A 23460-nucleotide genomic window follows, 5' to 3' on the forward strand; every position below is an offset into this window, starting at 1 on the left:
TTTGTGTGGGCTTTTGGACTGGAGGCCTCTTTCAGTTCTTGCTATGTGGGCTTCTTCAAAGGTCATCTCAAATATGACAGCTGGTTTTCCACAGAATGAATGAGAGAATGAGACTGCTAAAGTGGAAGCCACAGTATTTTTGTAATTTCATTTCAAGTTTTGATGTATTCTATCATTAGAAGTGATGTATTCTTTCTTTTGATGTATTCTATTAGAAGTGAGTCAGTATATCCAGCACCCTCTCAAAAGGGAGGGGATGACACAAAGGGTGAATACCAGCAGATGGGGATCACTGAAGATCATTTTAGAGGCTGCCTACCATAGTGACACACTCCATAGACGTCAGCCTCATTCCCCCACCACAGCTGGGCCCACTTATCAGGTAGCCATGGTGGCACAGAGATGCACAGATTTTTAACAGTCTTTTTCCCTGCCAAGAGTGATTGGCTAGCACCACTCCTTGCAGTCAACAACCTGTCCCCCGATATAGGACTACATAGCCTGGGTGGCAGGTTTGATTACAATGGAATCCTACTATAATGAAGGAAGTAGCAACTTGTTGGATTGGTTTCCCTGACTTATGCTTCTTTTATACCTTCTTTCTGCGGACTTACTGAATACCTTATACTACATACACCTTATATAGCATCCCATACAACATTGCTTCTTACCAAAAAACTCACTTTCCTGTGAAAAATGTAGAGTACTGATGCTTGTGGGATTAACAAGCCTTATCATATATCCCATCAGTCCAGAAGCAACTGGTCTTATAGAATAATGGACAGCCCTACTGAACATTTACTTTTGGAACAAGGTGAGAAAATACACTTTGGGATGCTGTCCTAAAGGACTTGGCATTTGCTCCCAATGACTTAACAGTATTTTCAGTGATATCTCTTCTATAGACAGAATAACAGGATCCAAAGAGTAGTAGAAGGACTAATATTGTGTAACATGATACACTGTCCATATATTTTGCTTTCCATTTTGGGGAGAGACAATCTGCCATGGGTCCTGGGCATCCCTGCATATCATTGCTGAGTATACCAATGGCAAGGCTTATCCATCTCCTGAAACTCAGCAATTTCTGTAGCTAGTCATATAGGCATTTAAATACAGCATTACTACCATTTAACTGCTGTTCCCCTTGCGGAAAAGAGACTGGCTTGTTCGCTGCTTGCTCAAAAAATGCTTGGCCATCGGCCCTGGAATTTTCTCCTGTGATGCAACCCATTGTGTGTCCAGGTGTCATCTGGCACTCTGCATCGCTGTGGAAATTGGGGTCCCAGGAACGAGTGCAAATATGCTGATGCTCTGGCTATTTTGCTGTAATAGTCTTTTGTACCTGGGAGTTTCCTGTCAGCATCCATTTAACTGTAGCAAGCAAACTTACAAGTAGGATAAAATCTTAGACCCTTCACTGCTCTTGCCATCCATCTCCATAATTCCAGATGCTGTTGGTGTACCAATTTTTGTACCCACAGTGGGGTATAAGGGGATACAATGTTTTCTCTGCATTGGAGGTTGGGATTGTAACCTGGTCATTTTAGCTCATTCCTCTAGGTAAGGAGTTAGAAAAAGTGGTTATGGCACTAGTTGGGGTGATGGCCCTAATGACCAAGGAAGAAAAAGGGAATAGGGAGAGGAGTCTGATTAGAGCTTGGGAAATCTTATCTCTTGGAATACCTACCTCCTCACAATAGCATGCTGAATTATAAAAATTAAGCAAACATCTGCAACCATATATAGGCAAGACCACTCAAGCCTCAGATCCTTGGATCACGCACTAGGTAAAGAAATCTCATCCACTGAGATACTGGTTGAACACAAAGGAAACAGGTAATAAGTGGCAGTGGTGAGAAGTCATAACCATCTAGCCTCATGGCCAGTGGCAGAATTGAGGACTGTATTTAGCATAATTTTTTTAAAATTTAAATCAGAGACCTTTGGGAGAAAGCGTGCTGCTCCCCATACCCTATCCTGGATATTGTTTCAGTTCATCTCTAATAGGGCTCTGGAATTTGTATTTTTAGCAAGTAACTCAGGTAGGAAGCTCTCAGCAAGGAAGTTGGCAAAGCCTTGCTCTAGTTATATTTTCTTCCTCATTGGTACATACATATGCTTATATATTTAATAATTTCCCTTTTCTTTCCTATCTTATACTATTATTGTATATAGGCATGGTTGTGGTTAGGTAACAATTTTGTCTGTGGGTTACATACTACTGAGACAAGATCATTACAGAATTAGAGGAGGAATGGACATCACATGGAGATTCTGGACTTGAAAGTGGATGAGGTCTAATAGTATTATGTTAGTATTATGTAAATGTGTAAATATGGGACAAGTGGTATAGGTGGATGTTGGAAAGAGATGGGACTACAGTAGATCTCTGATGTTTCTATATTTGGTATTCAGTCATCAAACCCATTTCATATGTTTGGTGGATCTGGTGAGAGAAATGGTCCCATCTTCTACTGTGGAAGCGGAGAAGGTCAGACATACTTGCCATCTTTGATGCCTGACAGCCTGAGTGCTGGCACAAGACTAATCTTGGTCAGTTGGACATTCCCATCAGACTTTGTATCTGGAGTGTTTGGAATCCAGTTTTCAGAGGCACCACTGCCAGTAGACACATACACAAACTTCCAATTCTTCTTGAGGTCACAACTTGGCTACGATTTTGGTCCTAATTAGCTTCCCTTGGCTTCTGTTTTTCAAAGTTCATTCTCTAGCATTTCCAACAATTCTGTGAGCTACCTAATATTCTTCCATTAAATTGTTTTTCTGCTTAACTTAATGTTTTTTGTTGTTGTTGTTTGTAACAAGAATTCATAGGGGTATATACTTTAATGAGATTCATTCTCTAAAAGTCAATTATATTGTTTCAGATAATCACTTTCCCTTTCCCTCAGAACCCGATTCCATTCCTGCAAATCTGAATTTGGAGGTAAATAACATATGATAGCTTCCCTGGTAAATGAAAAGTAAAATCTTAGATTTTAAACCATGATCATTGATATGCTTTTAAAAAACTGTGTCAAAACAACCAACAACCAATCAACCAACTATGATCATAAGAACAATTTACCCTCAAATACAATTATATGATTATGAGTAAGAATGAATCCTTTGATAAACCTGGAAGACTATTCAAACTTAGAATAAGCATATTTCAAACTCAGGGCCAAGGTCTGTGAAGAAGAAAAATGTGTGTGGCAAAAATATGTGGTGGTTAATGCGTATATTTATATTTTCCAGTTATAATGCACTTGGTATATTATTGCTTAGTCAATTCATTGAATTTTCAAATACTTTTACAAAGTAAAGAATTATGGAGAGACAATGAAATACCTTTTAACTACTTAATATATGCAAAGGACATAAATTATAAAAATACAAAGGCTCTAAGTTATATAATCATGCTGTTCTATACAATTAACATAGTCTATCCAATTATAAATAAAAATATACCCCTAGTATTCTGAAAATAAGCAAGTGTTTTAGCTGTTCCTCCAGATAGTCATTTGTTCATTTATTAACATCAGAGGCAATAACACAATGCTAAAAATAAAACATGCACCAATTATACAACACATACTTACAAAAACCTCTTTCCATCACAGTTGGCGAATGCAAACAGACCTCTCCACCCTTAGTGCATTATTATTTTCACAAGTAAAACAGGAAAGGAAAATAGTGAATTTAATGCTATTCAGCACCTTTAGTAAAGTCAAAAGACTTAACATCTCCATATATCAAAAACATTTGCATCTCTATCACCAAACATGTAATTATTTAGTTCCATTTTTAACATGAATTATTTTATTTACATTACTTTTTAGTTCAACAAATTTTAACAATATTTAAAAATTATCTAAATTCATAAAAGTATTTCATAAATTTCAACACTTAATTATTATGTACATACAAGAAAAGTCCATGAAAAAAGTTGAAGAAATGTAGTCAGAAAGTTCAAGCAACACTACCAAATGTAGCAAAATTCCAACCAAAGCAGAGGGCATTCAAACATTCAAAAAATTTCTAGATGCTGCTAACATGAACATGAAAAAGTTCCAGTAATAAAAGTCAATATGAGAAATAATGTTGAAATCACCATAGAAAATATATTTTAATAGGCATGACATATGTTTAATAGCAACAGTAATAATGACTTTTATAGAAAACTTTTATAACATTGTCATATATGAACTACCTGGTTTGACAGGGCTAGAGTTGATTTCAAAAAATATACTTTAGCAGCCATAATTTTATTTCCAGTTAAAACATAGTAAAATGTTAAAAGTAAAATTTATAATTAACTAAATAATACCCCAATGCTAGAAAATTTAAAATATCATGCTATTCTCCCAATAAATGGCCTCTAATATGATGTGTCTGATGTAAGGATTGTGGAAAGCCAATAATAAACAATCAGATATACATATGGGCTTAAACTTTCACAGAAATACTTATGTAGCAAAATATATGAAAAAGTAATAGAAAAGTAAAAAGATAAAATTAAAAAAATATTGCACAGCCACATTACCTAGAAAGTAAAGTTGATGTTTAAAAAGCTCTAAACATGGATGATATAAATTATCTTCCATATAAAAAGGTATAAATATTTCTTAGAACTTATCAGCATCTACAGTTTAATATAATACATTATTTGAATCATTGTTGAATGAGGTAATTATCAAGTCTCTAACAATGTTTTTATCCTACTGGAAATATTTGAGGGCAGCAACCAGAAAGAATTTCTCTAAAAATATTTCTGAATCAAGAACAGCTATATGTGCAGCTCTCCCAATGAGTGAATCAGCTGTATTGGGCAATGCATTGATGACATTATATCGAACCAAATTACAGTCCTTGCTTTGCAGAACTGGGCGAAGCAAGTTGTGGATCATTTCTGAATAGATCTGCCCTATGGAACAAACAGAAAACAGGAAAATTAGTTCACATGAATAACTGAAAAAAATTCTATGCCAACTTTTATATAATTAATGAAATTGTTATATTATTTCTATTTAAAGCAGAAGAATGTCTTTTAAAAGGTTTTCTTTTCTTGGACTATCATTTTTGAGACTGTTTTATAAAAAATATAAATAACCACATTATCTGGCCAAGTAAAAATAACAAATTCCTTGTAAATTCTTATCAATTTGATACTTTTAATTCAAAGCAATGGATATAACAGAGCAAATAGTTTTATTCAACATTAAGTCACTTATGATTTGTTAAATCATTATGAAAATAAGGTAGCCATGCTAAAACATTTTGCCTTTTACACAGTATAGGGAATGATCAGTGATACTGTAACAGTGTTGTATGGTGACAGATGGTAACTACACTTGTGATGAGCACAGCATAATGTATAGAAAAGCTGAATCACTATCTTGTACACCTGAAACTAATGTAACATTGTGTGTCTACTAAAAAAAAAGACATTTTGCCTTTTATATAAAATATATTTTATATTTAAAACTTGAACCTCTAGCAAGTACTTTAAAAATATTTCTGTGACATTCAACATTATTCCAAATATTTCCACTTTATTCTGAGAAAAAACCAGCAACCTCCTACAGTCAGGAGAACAATGTGTGTTTGACTCAAAGATCAGACAGGATCCTTTTTTTGGTCTAGGGGTTTATTTAATGCTTGGTTCTGCTTTTAATTCCAAAATTGTACTTCTCTCTCCCTCTTTTTGGCTAATTCTTACAATGAATTTATTGAGGTCATTCAGAGTATAAAAGATGGTTAGATATACATAAAGGCACAAATTGCCTTACAAGGGGCAAAACAGTTTTTAATGCTTATGCATTACTAATATTACTATGGATGAGTGCTAACACATATCCATGGACCTGTGAATTTTAGGGAGGAAAGTATCAAATTTCTGAGGAGAGGCAGGGTTTATCCCTGAGGAATCATGAGAAGGGAAAAGTATATAGAAGTACATTCAGAGAAAGAAGAGACAGGTATTTGAGAGATTAACATCACACAGATTCATAGAAAACTTTTTACTCCCACCTCCTTCTCTTAGTTTTTGCTGTGAGTCAGGCTGGATTTCCGGTTCCATGCTATTTGAAAAATATTTTTACATAGGAAGAAGTCCAAACCTGTCTTTATTAGATTCCCCCTGTCCCCCACTGGCACAGAATCTCTGTTAAAACAAAGCACATTTCTCTAGTTTCTGTGACCCATCTGAAGTTTAAATATCTTCTGAATTTTTCCTTAAGTCCCTTGCTAGAACAGAAGTTAAGGGGAAAAAAGGTTATTCTAATGTCATAAAATGCTAAAAAAAAAAAAAGGTATTTGTTAAATGAAGAGAGTACCTACTATGTGCCAGGCATCATGCAAAGCAATGCCAATACAAATGTGTATAAGAGAATTCCCTGCCTAAAGAAACTGTTCACTGTTAAAATGTGGAAAAAAGCAAAGGATTAAGAGTTCATTTAAAAAATCAGCCTCATTCCAAAAAAGGAACTGAGCAAATAGGGGGAGGTAGGACACCCAAGGTCTTGCCCTAAGCCTGTAATTAATTAATCACCAGTGACTTTAGATCAGCCACTTAGCATCTCTGGGCGTCAATTATAAAATAAGCCAAGTCTCCTTCTGGCTCTAAATAGCTATGATTTAAATTTCTTTTGTTATTCAGAAGTAGCAAAAGAATAAATATATAAAATCTTTATTACTTTATTGAAGTGAGGTAAGTCTTTGCTGCCATCTTTGACTAAATGCAAGATAGTGCAGAACATGCAGCATGATCATTACCATAATCACCAATCCCAATAATCCAGAGAAGTCAAATTATAGATTACTTTTGAGGCAGCAAATGGAGAGCATTTATAATTAGAAAAAATAACTTTTTCATAAGAATGACTATTTTTATTGGCAAAAACATCTCACATGGCAGGAAAAAAGAAAGGAAGAAAAAGAGAGGAAGGATAGCTGTTAATATCTGTGGGTGGAAAAGAAAGAAAAAAGAAAGATGAGAAAAAGAAGAAAGTGACTACAAGAAAAATTTGGGAAAAAGCTCATGTGTAGTTACAACTGTTTGAAATATTTTCTTTTTAATTTTATTGTTATTCATCATACATTACATTATTAGTTTTTGATGTAGTGTTCCATGATTCATTGTTTGCGTATAACACCCAGTGCTCCATGCAGTATGTGCCCTCTTTAATACCCATCACCAGGCTAACCCATCCCCCCACCCCCCTCCCCTCTAGAACCCTCAGTTTGTTTCTCAGAGTCCATAGTCTCTCATGGTTCATCTCCCGCTCCAATTTCCCCCCTTCATTTTTCCCTTCCTGCTATCTTTTTTTTTTAACATATAATGTACTATTTGTTTCTTAATATATAGAGATTTTACTGAGAAATAGATAAATAACTCCAAATAAAATAATGATTCAAAGTCATAAGCAGGCATTTCAAAGAATAATAAAAGTGATCAATTAACATATGAAAAAAGTTTTAACTTCATTTGTAATTGGTAAGATACAAACACAAACCACAATGGGATGCACTGTCAGAGAAACAAACGGAGTTGAAATACTTCTAATTTACTTAGTTACCTGACTGTTTGTCCTTTAAAGCTGTTTTACACATTTCAATGCGGGCAGAGTGATAAGGAACATAGCGATCCTGTAGAGATCCCACTAGCACAACATTTTTGAAATAATGAAGCCCTATGAAGAAAAAATACTGAATTATAACGCAACCAGATTAATTAACCAGATTTAAAATAACTTAGTATATTAAGTCACCGGAAATTTTTCTTTCCTCAGTACTATTAAGTTTATGGCTTTTTAAAAAAAGATTTTATTTATTTATAAGGGCACCTGGCGGGCTCAGTCTGATAAGCATCTGACTTTGGCTCAGGTCCTGATCTCAGGGTCCCGGGAAGGAGCTGTGCCTCCCGCCCCCTGCTCGGCAGGGAGCCTGCTTCTTTTTCTCCTTCTGTCCCTCCTCCCACTCATGCTCTCTCTCCCTCTCGAATAAATAATAAACAAATCTTTATTTATTCGAGAGGGAGAGAGAGCGTGCGCGCGAGCCTGCGCACACACAGGAGGGGCAGAGGGAGAAGCAGACTCCATGAGGGTGGGGGCTGTGGAGGGGCTTGATCCGACGACCTGGGCAGAAACCAAGAGTCCCGTGGCCAACTGACTGAGCCACCCAGGCACCATAAATTTATGGCTTTTTACATCTGATGAAATCTTTCTCCAAATTTCTATATATTATCTATAAAAAACGCCCTACCTTCATTGTATGTAGTTTATGTGCTGGTATGAGAAATGTATGCTTGAACTGAGTGAGGCAAGGATTGTGATGTGGTGGTGTAGGGGTACGGGCGAGATTAGATATGGCGGGCTAAAATTCTACAGGAAGTATTTTATGACTTTCTTACTTTCCAAAGGATATTCCTCAGTATTCAGGAGTATTTCCCAAAGAAATAAAATAATACATTTTCATAAAAACAAACAAAACGCCCTATGAGAAATCATTTGAAGCCGACTTTTTAAATTTTCATTTGACTCTTGCCTAGTATTATTATGTCAAGAGGATACATAAGATTTTTCAGTAATAATAATGGGTTTTGTGATCCATCCACAGACTTTAGTCAGGTCCCTCCATTTTTATTTTTTAGTAAACTTGGTGAATTTAGGGCTTGTGATACTTTGAATTAATTAACTCACTTAAGTACTGAAACCAGGTTCTTGACCACTTTACTACCAGTAATGTTCTAATTTTACTATGTAGCTCTAATAATAAGTAAACAATAAATAAAAAAATAAGAAATGTGGTTATTAAATAAGATATAAACCAATAATGACAATACATTAGAATTGGGGTGTTTAGTTTAGGCATATAATTTTGTTCTGGAACATTCCAGAGTAAAATTTTGATAGTTTTTGCCTACTGAAATTCAGATTCTGTCTTTGAGACAGGCCAGTTGTGGGGACTACTGTGGATCCAGAATATAGGAAGCCTTTTTACATTCCCCTTTCTCTCTTAGAACATAGGATCCTAATGAGAGATCCTAGACCCACACACAGGCAAGGGAGACTGTTTATACCCTCTATGTCAAATATAAGGTTATCCTCCCTTTTTCGCAATGACAAGATAATATTTTGTGGCAATTTGGATATATAAAATTCTAGGGATACAAGTGGAATGATCAAATGTCTATAATATACAATTATGCAAAAATATTTAAAATATTTTAGAAGAATATTAAGAAAAATTGATTTCCCCCCTTCATTCTCACATTTTGTGTGACAAATTAATTCTACTTTTGGCATCATTTGACACCAATGTAACATTAGTGCTACTCTGGGAATCATGTATGTGTCCTAGAGCAGAGGTCTTACTGGTACACACTCACCCTCAGGGGTAATTTAAGACTTTCCATACTGGAAACTAATACAACACTGTATGTTAATTATACTTCAATTGAAAAAAAAAAAACTCTAGATGGTGAGGATGGGCATGGACAGCTTTAAGGGAATTGAATTCTAGATCCCAACTTCTGTATGAGTGCTCTCCTAAAAATGACTTCTCCTCTCACTTTATTAGAGAAAGGTATTTCTCCAATCTATTTCAGATCTTATTATGGTGTATGGCTTGAGGTGTAAAGGTCTCTGGGGGAATGAAGCAAAATATGAATGAAATCTAACATTTTCTGGCAAAAAGTTTGCTATGACTGTTAACAATAAAATCAGCTTTGCCAATTAGATTTTATGGCACACATTTTCTATAAACTGAATGACCTAAATCTATAACTCCAACTGAATGAGTTGTGATGTGGGAAACAAAGGCAGAAGAAAAATTATTACATTTCCTTACTGCCTACAGCCCACTGACAAGTTCTTGAAACAGGCAGAGTGACATTGTTCTAGGGACTCAACTGCCTCAATGTTAATACTTTGCTAAGGACAAAAGGCAATCCTAGCCCTACCCCCAGGATCCTGTAAGTCTACTTTAATGTATAAAAATTTCTTTATCTCTAAACCCCCCAAGCATATGGCCACCAATATACATCTAAAGGGTCTCAGACTAAGGTTTTATTAGACGGTAATAAATGACCTTTTCCCAACAATAACTATTCCCCTCAAGGTCCTGGAAACCTTGCTCCCAAAATTCCTTAGAGACTTACACTACTCCCTAACCCCCTCCCAACTTGAAAGTATATAACGGGGCCAGTCCTCATGACCCCATTATAGCTCTTTCTGCCCATGGGTCCCGTCCCTGTGCTTTAATAAAATCACCTTGTTGCACCAAAGATGTCTCAAGAATTCTTTCTTGGCCATCGGCTTTAAACTCTAAAGTTGTCTTTCCTACATCAAATTGTTTTTATATTTTTATGAAAATATAATTACAGCAAATATGTACTACCTGATATGCCAGAAAATATATCCTTTGCCACTCTTTAAAATTATAGAAAATATTTTTAGGTGTCACCCTAGAATTATACAAGGGGTACATACTTTTTCAAAATTCTTTTCAGGGGTAAACGAGCTAAAAATGTGAAAGCCTCTGTCCTACAGTACATCATCTTTACTTCTACCCAAGTTGTTCTAGGTACTATGCTTTTTTTTTTTTAAGATTTTATTTATTTATTTGAGAGATAGAGCAGGAGCAGGGAGAGGGGCAGAAGGAGAGGGAGAGGGAGAAGCAGACTCCCCACTGAATGGGGAAGCCCAACACTGGGCTGGATCCCAGGACCCCAAGATCAACCGACTGAGCCACCCAGGTGCCCTTACTGTGCTTTTTGAATCTAAGTATGATGCTGTTTACTGAAATTTTATCCCAAGCTGCATGAAACCAGCTTATGTTAAGAGCACAGTTGGCTTTTTCATTTATCTGAAAGATGTATATTTGTGTTCTCCATACAGAGCTATCATACTGCCCAACTTTAGGGGCACCATTCGTATTACAGTCCACATGGATAACACTCCTTGGAGCTGTGCAGTGCACACCACCCTGTGGCAGCCTTGCTAGGCAACATTCATTTTTGTACTTTCCTAAATGACTATTTTTCCTCAAACCGCCAGCATCTTCTATCCCCTCTTCACTCTGACCTTATGACCGTGCTTCCTATTTCACTGAGAATATAGAAGAATCAGAAAAGAACTTCCATATACTCCCACCTTAACCAAACCAACCTACCATACTATATAGCCTCATGTTCTGCCTCTGCTCCTTCTATGGATGAGCCGTCCATGTTCTCACCCTAGGCCAGCTCTTTCACTAGAATGCTAGGTGCCGTTTCCTCCTGCCTCGTTAAGGACAGGACTCTAGTAGCTGCCCCGTCCCTCTCTTGTATTATCAATTTTCTCATTTGTATGAATCATTCTTATTAATATGCAAAACACTGTAATATCTCTTATTAAAAAAAAATCAATGAACCTGTTCCTGGACTTTATACTCCGTTGCAATGACCACCCCATATCTTGGCACTGCTTTACTTCTATAGTATATATTGTAAGAATAACAGGCATTACGTTAAAAAATTATATTAAATGTTTTTCAAAATAATAGCTCCTTGCAGAGATTCTGATATGCTTCTACAAGGAAAAGGACACTCAGGCTGAGAATCACTGCTTCAGACTGAGCTCCCTGAGGGAAGTGTCTGTGTCTCTGCAGGTTCAGGTAGCTCGGTGGAATGGAAATAGGCAAAATCAAAAGATTAGATGAAGGGATTTCTAAGAAAACCTTTAATTCTCAGACTCCATGATGATGAAAAAAATAAAGTCAAAGATCTTGACACTGATATATACTATATTATCATTTCTAAATGTGATTTCTAAGATAGTAATACTTTAAAAATACATTTTAAATTTAGTAGTCTAATTTTAATAACAGTTTTTCAACAGCAAGGTATTAATTCTAATATTGTGCTTCTGCATGGAAGGTCTGCTTTTTGTATTAGCCAAAAACCAAGTTAGTTAAATAGACTATGACTCTTTTTGAATCTTTTGGTTTTAATTCCTGTCAAGCAGTGTTGGCTAGAGAGGGCAGAAACTCCAAGTGAAACACGGTAGGCCCCAGGGTTGCAATGCTGGTGGGAATTACAAAAGTACTTCATCTATATTGACGTCTAGCAAATGAAAGTGTCTGAAGTCTTTACTGGGACTCTTATATTCTAGGTTCAACTTCCCTGCACCTACACTGATTCTACCTGCTCAAAGATGACCCAGTTAACTGGCCTTTGGGTTAGCACTTCATTCAGCCCTTGAAGTAGCTAATTCTAGGTTGAAAAGTTACCTCTAACTTGGGAAAACAACAGTTCCCCATTTATAGAATGAGACAGTTTAGCTAAAAAATTTCTGAATATATTAGTTATTTTTCAGGTACCAAGAAAAAAATTAAAGTAAATCTTCAATATTTTTCTGGACTGTATAACATGATTTATGTCTGAACATTGTAATGGTATGGTAACTCTCATCTTCATTATTTTAGTCTTCCTGATACTTCTGGCAACCCGTTTTTTTTTTCTAAAAATTTTAATGAGTTTTAAAGTGATTCATATTGACTCATTTTGTTTACTCTCTGGAATTGGCTCAAGCAGTAGTTCTAAACTGGTGGCTTTGTACCTTAAAGGACATTGAGCTGTGTCTGAAGACATTTTTGTTGTTACAACCAGGGGATGTGGGGGGGATGAAGGCATGGAGAGGGGTGTGTGCTACTGGCATTTAGTGGGTAGAGGCTAGGGATGCTACTAAATATCTTACAATGCACAAGACAACCCCTGATGACAAGGAATCATCCAGCCCAAAACGTCAGTAGTGCTGAGGTAAAGAAAACCCTGTGCTTTTAAAATTGACACATACTAAGGAATATTAGACTATTCTTATTTTTACTCATTTATTTTATTTACTTATTTTTTAAAAGATTTTATTTATTTATTTGACAGAGAGAGACATAGCGAGAGAGGGAACACAAGCAGGGGGAATGGGAGAGGGAGAAGCAGGCTTCCTGCTGAGTAGGGAGCCCGACGTGGGGCTCGATCCCAGGACCCTGGGACCACGACCTGAGCCGAAGGCAGACGCTTAACGACTGAGCCACCCAGGAGCCCCTACTCATTTTAGATACATTTGAAAGAATTTGCTTCCCAAAATCTTAGTTGATGCTGATTCTTTCCTACACTTTCGAAAAACAAAATACAAATGCAACTTACAAATCAATTGATACTTATTATTAAACACCTCTGTAATCTGCTGGAAGAAAAGATTATCTTGTGCCATAGTAGCACAGCAGGAGATTTCTTTAATTATTATATTTTCTTAGTCAGAACTCAATAGCTGGTAAAGAGATGCTAAGCAAATGTTTTGGGGGAAAATCTTAAGGATATTTTGTTTCTGCAATTCCAACAATGAATAGATTCTCATTTGGCTATTTCTGAGCCCTCATTATAGAATGCAAGAATGCCCATGATCCTTCTCTTTATGTAATCTTGACTACTTCACCACTGGTGACACCAAATCTATATATAATATACATTTTACCTTCTACATTGTTCTAGTTCCTTCATCTTCTTTCTTTCTTTTGATATTCAGTGCTGAGACACTAGTATGCCATAACTATACTGTGTAATTTGTAGAATACAGTAAGGTTTTTTAGTCAAAAGTTGTTATAAAAATTTAATGAATGTTTATAACTGTAAACCTTAATCAAAATAGATAAGTTCCTCTTAAAAGTAACATTTCCTTAACACTTCACTAGATCTTTTGTGTTCATCAAACAAAAAAGGCAGTACACACTTAATAAATATATGATTTTTACAAAAATATAACATTTCTCAATTGTTTTAGAAATCATATAAATTATTTTATGCTTTTAAATGCTTCTTTCATTTTAAAATAATAAATACCTTTTAATTAAGAAAAGCTACTAACTAATGATACATTGCGGAGAAGAAGGCCTTTGGGCTAGCACTTCATTCAGCCCTTGAAGTGGCTAATTCTAGGTTGAAAAGTTACCTCTAAGGAGAACTCACGGGGTGGGGGCTTTGCTTAAATAAAAAAAGGAAAACAGTAGAAGTTTGGAGTTTGCTTCAAATAGGTTATTTTAGGCTTTCCCAAAATAACAGGAAATTGGCTGTTCAGAAGAAACAGAAGCAATAATTGGACAAGGACGTCTGAGACTTCATAGCTTTATCAGTAAAATATAAAATAAAAGTAAATTATAGAAAGTATTTTTTAAAATACATAGAGTAAAATATAAAAGAGAAACCATCACTAGGGCTTTTGATTATTTAAAAATAACCTGAGAGGGGCGCCTGGGTGGCTCAGTTGGTTAAGCATCTGCCTTTGGCTCAGGTCATGATCTGGGGGTCCTGGGATCGAGCATCAGGCTTCCTGCTCAGCAGGGAGTCTGCTTCTCCCTCTCTCTCTCCCTGCAATCCCCATCCCCACTTGTGTTCCCTCACTGAAATAAATAAATAAAATCTTTAAAAAAATAAAAACACCTGAGCTAGGCTATCAGTTAAGTAAACACTACTTTATGTTTTCCTGTTTTACTTATCTTTCTGATGTGAATCCAAATATATTTACTTAGTAAATAAATAATTACATACATTAAAATTATAAATTATTATATATTTCGATATTATTATATAATGATATATATGTGTGTATACACACACACACACACACACACACACACACATATACAGGTGTAGGAATTGACCATTCATTTCTCACAATTTTCTAGATGACCAAAATCCCTCAAATGACAAAACAAAAAAAGCTGGGAAAAAACACAGCTCATTAAAGAACTGCTCTACCTCTGTGACAATTTAAAAATCAATTAATGAATATTTGTTGATATTTAAAACTGCAATTAGAAACAGCTTCTAAAATTCCTGAAAATGTGCATTTATGGCTAAACATGACATGACTGGAACATGCATGATTGCTTACTAGCTTTATGACTTGAGACAAGTTACTCAACTTCTCTATGTTTCAGTGTCCTAACCTGCAATATGGAGCAATAATATTCTTAATAAGATTAAATAAACTAATATGTATAAAATGCTTAGATAGTACCTGGAATATAGGAAGTGCCATATGTGTGTTGGCTATTATTTATTCTTATACTTTAGTATTATCTAATGCATTGCTCAAGATTATTAGAAAATAGTATTCTTTCATGTTAATTCAATTCAGATGTATACTAATAGACTCCTATCTGGGTACAAGTAGAAATCTTAAAACATGAATAAGTCATTTGAGTAACTTCTTATAGCCAGTAATGCTGACATTTAGATGAGCTAATTCTTAATAGTTCTGCACAAAAATTTCCCACAACAGATTTGTGCTGGTAATGTGACAGCAAATTTCTATAATCCATAATACTCATATCATTTTGGTTCCGGCATCTCTTCATTTAGAGCTATTTTTACCATCTAACATTTACTGAATTTTGTGGTATTCGGAATGGTAATCATTTCACATGCATTGTCTCATTTAATCCTTTAATAGTCTTGTGAGGAAGATACTATTATTCCCATTTTCCAATGAAGAAACTGAAGTCTATTTAGATTAAGTATCCTACTCAGTTTTTCCAGCTAAGACTAATATCTATTTGTGACTTAAAGTTTGGCTCTTTAACCAAATAACCAAACAGTTATTTGGCTGGTACAACTGGAGGGAAGGTACGAGTCTTGCCATGCATTCTAAGGCAAATAATGAATTAATAACTTGTAAGCAAAAGTTTTAACTAATCCTTAATAGATCAAGTGCAAAAGATCTACTCACATCTATTAATAATTAGAAACAGCAGTCCAAATACCTGTTCAGATGGGGAAGGCCATGGATTATAGAATTTTTATAGTAAAATTTTAGTTATGCCTTCTTTAGTGTGTTTATTTTCTTATGTTGCTACTATTCTTATTGCTAATTTTACTTCATAAAATACAGTATAAATACGCAGACCCCAGGGAACATTTATATTCAGTTTTGCCTTTCCTTTATTTCCCAACCTGTCAACAGTGGTACAAACTTCATGTACCTAGAACACAATACTTCTAGTGAGTGTCAGTAAGTTTTTCCCACGTGTGAACTATACACTCTATTAGATTTGTAGGCCTATCTTGTAGTTTAATGAATCAAGTAAATATTTCTGTGCACTCTGTGTAACTTATTGTTGCTTTGTACTCTTAGAAACAAAACATAAAACTTGACCTATAAAAGAACTTTTCTTTCACTGATTCTAATAAAAGACAATACATGAAATAACCATTCCAACATCTCTTTCTCACATTAATAACAACATTTAAGGCAGAATCGTGAAAAGGCTAAAACAGCACTCAAGTGAAGTGGGCATTATTCCATTAGTAAATCTAACCAGTGTTCACATCAAATGTTTCAAGAGCAGAATGGAGAACATGGGTGATGAGAATGAAGATAAAAAACAGATTTAAATGGCAAGGGCTTAAGTTACAAGTTCAAGTTACTTCCAATTTGGAACTATCAGTCACCAAATATATGGGTTTGCTTTTTGGCTTACCATGTAATATTGACCTGCTTTTGGACACTGAAAATAGTATGGAAAAGATTATTCATTGATGCAGCGGGTTTATACTGAACACCTACTAAGGGGAAGAACTATAGTAAATACTGAGTGTTTATGTGGGGAGTGGGAAAGGGTTGTCACAAATGGACCCTATTACTGGAAAGGAGGTTAAGGTACATAAGAATGACCAAATGTATGGCAAATGAGGTTCATATATAATGCCATAAGAGTTCAGGTAATAATAGTAACAATTTTGGGAAGTAGGATGCAAAGAAGAGGGGGTCAAAGATGACACTGAGGTACTTCTAAGTAATTTAGAAGACAGAGCACCATTAAAAAATGATGGAAGAAGAGTTAGTAAAAGAAGACAATATGTTCAGGTTTAGACATATGTTTCATATGTAAGTAGAGATGTCTAGCATGCAAATGAAGTTTGGAATTCATTAATAAGGTCAGTATGGAGGTGTAAGATCTGGGATATAAACATAAATATTGGGTAATCTACTGGGTACTCTGAGAGTAGAGGAGCATTAAATCGGAGAGGGCCTCAAGAAAGCTTTTACTAGCAGGTGGTATTTAGAAGATGGAGAGAATTGGTTCTAAAAAGATGAGTAAACACATGGGGAGGAATGGTGGCAGAAAAAGCATGGGTGAACGCAAGCATAAAACATGTGTGGCATGACTAAAACAAAGGATGTGTGCATGGGCAGAGTAGAATATGAAATTAGTAAAAGAATCAGGAACCAGATTATAAAGGATTTGATGCCCTAAGCCACTGAATTTAAACCTCATCCTGAAAGCGACAACGCACCATGAAAAGATTTTCAAACAGGAGCAAAACGGTCTGATTTAATTTTTAGAAGATAATTTTATCTAATGAGAAAATGAGATGGGGGAGAGTAACCAGTTTGGAGGCAGAGTAACCAGTTTGAACACCACAGCAATAATCTATGGTTGACCTAAGGCAGTGGCAAAGAAAAGAAAGACTCCATTAGCTATAAAAGAAGGCTGAATGTTTCAGGGCTTAGTGACTACGTGGATGTGTGGGGAGATTGAGAAGAGGAGTCTAAAAAACAACTTCTAAGTTTTTGGCTGGGCAGTTGGTCTAGAGGTGGAATCAAGAGAAATGAACCTGAGGGAAAAGATGAGGTATCTGAAAACACTGCATTTGAGGTAACCATGAACCATATAAGTAAATGTACTTAGTAGGCAGCTGGACATATCAGTCTAGAATAGAGCCTAGAGGACTGAACTAGAGACACATATCTGAGCTGCCAATGGTGAAGGCGGATATGAAATGAAGCTGTCAAAGAAGAATGTATAGAGTTAGAAGAGCAGATGACAGAAGCTGGAGCCCAAGAATACCTCTATTTAAGGGGCAAGGAGAGAAAAGGAATCCATGTAGGAAGCAGACAGCCAACGTGGAAGAAAACCAGTAAAGGCTGATACAGAATGAGAGGTAGGAAAGTATTTCAAGAAGAAGGGTATTTTCATAAATGCCAGCATATTAAAATAAAAGAAAGAAAAGTGATAACTGGGTATGGCAAGCTTCAACAGAATGGTGAGGACAGAAATCAGATTACAATGGACTGAAGAGTGAAATAAAAGGTGAGGAAGTAGTGAAAGTAACTGCTTTTATTTTTCAAGAGGATCAATTTGTTTATAAAAAAAAGAGAAATAGAGGGGCACCTAGGTGGCTCAGTCATTAAGCATCTTGCCTTCGGCTCAGGTCATGATCCCAGGGTCCTGGGATCGAGCCCCGCATTGGGCTCCCTGCTCAGCAAGAAGCTTGTTTCTCCCTCTCCCACTTCCCCTGCTTGTGTTCCTTCTCTCGCTGTGTCTCTATCTGTCAAATAAATAATTAAAATCTTAAAAAAAAAAAGAGAGAGAAATAGAAAGATATAGAATCAGTGATCAAAGGAGGTATTTATTATTATTATGACTTAAGATGGGAGAAAACGGAATAACTTTATGTTAAGGGATTAGCCACTGAAAAGGGAGAGTTTAAAGACAGAAAGAATAGGTTCCAAAACAGAAAGGGAAATTATTCTTGGACCACAGATACATCTTTTACTGAACTAGAAAGAAAGAACAGGTATGCTAACATTTATAGGTAAAAAGAATGGAAGTAGGAAGGTTCTCATTTGATGGCCTTGACTTTCATACATAAAGTAGGAAACAAAGTCATTTATAGAAGTGAAGGTAGTGAAGGTAGCAGTGGTCGTTTAAAGTCTGAGGAAAAGAGGTAAAAAAAACTGGAAAAGCTTTGGGGCACCTGGATGACTCAGTCAGTTAAGGTCTGACTCTTGGTTTTGGCTCAGGTTATGGTCTCATGGGTTGTAAGATCAAGCCCTGCATCAGACTTGGCTCTCAGTGGGGTCTGCTTGAGCTTCTCTCCCACTGACCCTCCCCCCACCTGCACTCACTAAATAAATCTTAAAAAAACAAAACAAAACAAAACAAACAGAAAAGCTTTTAGGGAATGGTTAGGAAGCTATTAGAGTTAACTGTTTGGGAGCTCCATGGATCTACAGTGGTATTGATCTGCATGTCTGTGTGATCCGTGTTGGTAGAGCTCAGCAAGCCAGGGAAAGAAACAGTAATACAGGTTGCTAGATGGCTAAGATGGAAAAACATAGGGTAATAATGTATGAATGATAAAAGTGATAATTCCTGTAGTCTGGGATGGATCAGGAAGGGAGTGGAACCATGAAGGACAGGGTAATTTAAGAAACTGAGTAGGGATCTTAAATAGTCTAAAAAGCAAATGAGAATAAGGGAGTGAGTGAGAAAGAAGGATGGGATATTGTAGTCTCAGAATAGTATACTGGTTGAAATTCCAGGGATGGAATATAGCCATGGGTATGTGTTCAAACTGGAGTAGGATGGAAGGTTACTACAGTTGAGAAAAGCTCTTAATGCTTGATGATCATCTAAAGGGTTGACTCCATCAAATCACCAAAAATGATTTCAAGACTAAGTATATTAAGATCCAAGAAGAATATCTTCTCCTAAGCGTAACTGCATATTTGTCAATGAACTCTTATCAGAGTTCTCACTGAATATGTGAGGAGTGGCCAGGAGATCATTATATTAAAGATTACTAGAAGGTAGCAGAGCTTGGATGGTACCAACCTCAAAGGATAATTTTATGACAGTAGAGGAACAATGATTGCAGCTAGAAATGGAAAGCAAGAAGGCTATTGAAAAAAGAAAAAGAAGATAGCAGGAGAGGAAGAATGAAGGGGAGTAAGTCAGAGGGGGAGACGAACCAGGAGAGATGATGGACTCTGAAAAACAAACTGAGGTTTCTAGAGGGGAGGAGGGTAGGGGGATGGGTTAGCCTGGTGATGGGTATTAAAGAGGGCACATTCTGCATGGAGCACTGGGTGTTATGAACAAACAATGAATCATGGAACACTACACCAAAACAAATGATGTAATATATGGTGATTAACATAACAATAAAAATTAAAAAAAAAGAAGGCTATTTCCTCTACTCTAGGTGGTACTCTAAATGAAAAATTGAGCTTCTCTTATAGCAGGGTTTAGCAAGTATGGCTTGTGGGATCTGGCCTGCTGCCTTTTCTTTTGGGTAAGTAAAGTTAGATTTTTTGTTTGTTATTTTGTGGGAACATAGCTACACTCACTTGTTTATGTATTGTCTAGCACTGTTTGTGCTACACTGGTATTGTTGAGTAGTTGCAATGGAGATCACATGGCCTGCAAAGCCAAAATACTTACTATCTGGCCCTTAGGGAGAAAGTTTGCCAACGTCTGCTCTACAGGCAAGGGGAGTGGGGAAATCAGAGTGCAGTGGGGAAGTATCTAGGTTTCACTTATGTCTCCATGTGCAGAAGAAGTGGAGACAGCATTCTTTGAAGAAGATAAACATATGAAGTCAGTCTGTTCCCCTCAAATGGAGATTTCAAAGGACAAAGTGGAAAGAATATGGTAGGGAGACATGAGTGTGAAGCTGGCAAAGTACTAGTTGAGGACCTCAGGTTGTAAAAGCTTGGACTATAATGCAAGATGGGGAATATATTTAATTATCAGTTAATAAGAGATGAGTAACAAGATTCATCCAGTAGTGGGAATCTGTAGAAGGAATAACTACTAGTAATAATTTAGTTTCTGGGGGCGCCTGGGTGGCTCAGTCAGGTGAGCATCTGACTCAATTTTGGCCCAGGTCATGATCTCAGGGTCATGAGACTGAGTCCCACGCTGGGCTCTGCACTTGGTGTGGAGGCTGCTTAAGATTCTCTCTCTCTCTCTCTCTCTCCTTCTCCCTCTCCTTCAGCCCCCACCCCCTCAAATAGTTTAGTTTTTGACATTTTTCAGAAAAGTTTTATAGTCCTTGAATAGGAAGGCAGAAGAATATGTGGCAGTTTATAAAAAAGGTTGAGGACTGGGGCAGGAAGACAGAAGGGCTAAGACATGCAGCGGCCCAGTTCAAAAACTAACAATTGGTACTAAATTATAAACGTTAAAAAGTTTAGGATAATTTTTTTTTTAAAGATTTTATTTATTTATTTGACAGAGAAAGAGAGCGAGAGCAGGAACACAAGCAGGGGGAGTGGGAGAGGGAGAAGCAGGCTCCCTGCTGAGCATGGAGTCTGATGCGGGACTCGATCCCAGGACCCTGGGATCATGACCTGAGCCGAAGGCAGACACTTAAGCAACTGAGCCACCCACGCGCCCCAGGATAATTTCAAAGTACCTGTGTTCACACAATACAAATACGATCATGTAGAAAAAGAAAAAACAACCACGTTACTAATTGTGAGTCTGCTATTTCATTATTAAAAAATTATAATTGACTGATACTTTTTTAATCACCAGAAGACATGTTGATAATTTATTTGCTAAAGGTTGATTTTTAAAAAAGGTTTTCAAGTGAATGTTTTCAAACTGTTAACCATATACTTACCAGCTTTATTACTAAGCTTGTATAAGAAAGTTTGGCGAGGGTCTGAGTGATCTCGACACGTCAGTTGTAAAAGAGAACCTGATTTTTTCCATTTCTGCATAAACCACAGACCTACAGAGTTATAAATGATATGTGAATAATACTGGAAAATACAGGGTAACGTATGCCAAGATTATTAATTTTAATATACATTTCACTTCAAAAATGACATCTACCAAACTAGCATTTTCTTAACTAATAAAACATATATTTGTAAAATATTTCCTTTTTCTTATAACAAATATAAACATATACATATAAGTTAACTATGGGTTAATGGTGGTTGACAGAAGGCTTGCTATTTCTATCACATTCACTAATGAAATAGATAATGGTTTAAGGACAAATTTGGGAAACTTGTACCTTTAGATATATTTGTTCAAATTATAAAGAAGCAGAGATGGAATATTCTTCAAACACAGTAGTAGATCCAAATGCTTAAGCACTGAGTGTTTAGTCTAGAGATAAATATACTTATGGTAGACTAACTGTATAAGGACTAACTCTTAGGATGAGCAACTGGTTAATGTTTTCTAGTAACAGCTGAATATAATGAAGTTTTATTTATTTATTTATTTTGGGGGAAGGGGCAGAGGAGAGCAAGAATCTTAAGCAGGCTCCGTATCACAACCCTGAGATGATGACCTGAGCTGAAATCAAGACTCGGATGCTTAACCAACCGAGCCAACCAGGTGCCTCTGAAGTTTCATATTTAATTGTATTTCTTTGTATTATCAGTAACCCATTTTTAAACGCATCTTCCCCTTAATTAAGAGAAACCCCAATCACTCTCTGGAAAAGGTTTTCAAGATTGTGCAATATTGATTTCTACTTTTGTTGCTTCTAATATCACAGGGGGGAACAGGGGAAGAAAAGAGAAAAAACTCTGTAATTGATTAAATCTGTAATTGTAAGCCTATTTGGGGAAAAGTTTAGTGAAGGAAGAAATTCAAAGTACTGCATCCTATTTACCCTGGGTTCTATTTTATGTTACTTATGGATTTCATCTTTTTCATGCCCTCTTTTTAAAACTGTAAAAACCTAGAACTAGCTGTTTTTTGGATGCCATAGTTTGGAATGGGATACAAGGAAAATAGTATGGTTTCTTTGTCAATGAAATTGAAAGAGAAAACAGAAAGAAGAGTTTCAAGGCTCAATGCAAAGAGACAGAATGTAATCTAATTTATTCTCACAATGGGAATCAATAGGCTAAACTATAAAAACTACTTAAAAAATCCAAAGGAAAAACCACACTAAACAAAAGGCAAATCAAATATCAGATCTTTCTTAATGAGAATATTCATTCTAATCAAAATTGGGGTCTTAACTTTCATTTTGATTTTTAAAAAAAATTTTAGAATTTATTTTCTCATAACATCCCTTCATTGTTATCAAACCAAGACCAGAGTTAGCATTCTATATATATTTTATAACTTTATATTAAATATAGGTATTTATTTTTTATCTGCTCAACTGATGGAACAACAGAATAGCCTGTTTATAACATAAACATTTACTGAAAATATTTAGACAGTTTAATGAAAATTAGTTTAAAATGCTCTTATCACTTCTGATATATATTATCTCAATATGATAATATTCATTTTCTGAAATGAAATATCAGCTTATTTCATGTGCATGACAAAATAGAAAAATTTCTACATCTTTTGTTTAATGAAATTCCAAGTATGTGACAAGTCAGCTTTAAATAAATACCAGAAAACTTTAAATTTGTATTTAAATTTTCTCCCCATGCCATATTTCTTATACTGAACAATAAAACTTGTTACCTGTATTAACAAGAGCACTGCTATTGTAGAGTGTACCAAGGTGAGGTCCAGAAAGAGATAAAAAGGTATGAAGTTTGTTGAGGTAATATCTAAACCTTGGCCTTGTCAGCACTGAACGGATTATTAAATTGCCCAATGAATGTCCAATAAAGCTTTAAGAAAAAAAAAAGACAT

At 35.8% G+C, this 23460-nt stretch overlaps 1 protein-coding gene across 1 annotated transcript in view; it reads right to left on the bottom strand.

Annotated features, from left to right (window-relative positions):
* Window positions 1-4663: 4663 nt before the first annotated feature.
* The window catches only part of FAM135A (family with sequence similarity 135 member A), a 123543-nt gene continuing 104746 nt past the window's right edge, over window positions 4664-23460 (bottom strand). The window contains exons 17-20 of the mRNA XM_088023929.1: window positions 23287-23438; window positions 21458-21568; window positions 7584-7697; window positions 4664-4930 (exon numbers count right to left, since the gene is read on the bottom strand). Of these exons, the coding sequence (XP_087880055.1) occupies window positions 4725-4930; window positions 7584-7697; window positions 21458-21568; window positions 23287-23438 (583 nt within the window). The 3' untranslated portion in view covers window positions 4664-4724. The remainder of the gene's footprint in view (window positions 4931-7583; window positions 7698-21457; window positions 21569-23286; window positions 23439-23460) is intronic.

This window comes from Eumetopias jubatus, unplaced genomic scaffold (genome assembly GCF_037043125.1).
Source record: "Eumetopias jubatus isolate StellerSeaLion01/CBP00866 unplaced genomic scaffold, mEumJub1_p1.0 scaffold_6, whole genome shotgun sequence".
NCBI classification, from domain to species: domain Eukaryota; kingdom Metazoa; phylum Chordata; class Mammalia; order Carnivora; family Otariidae; genus Eumetopias; species Eumetopias jubatus.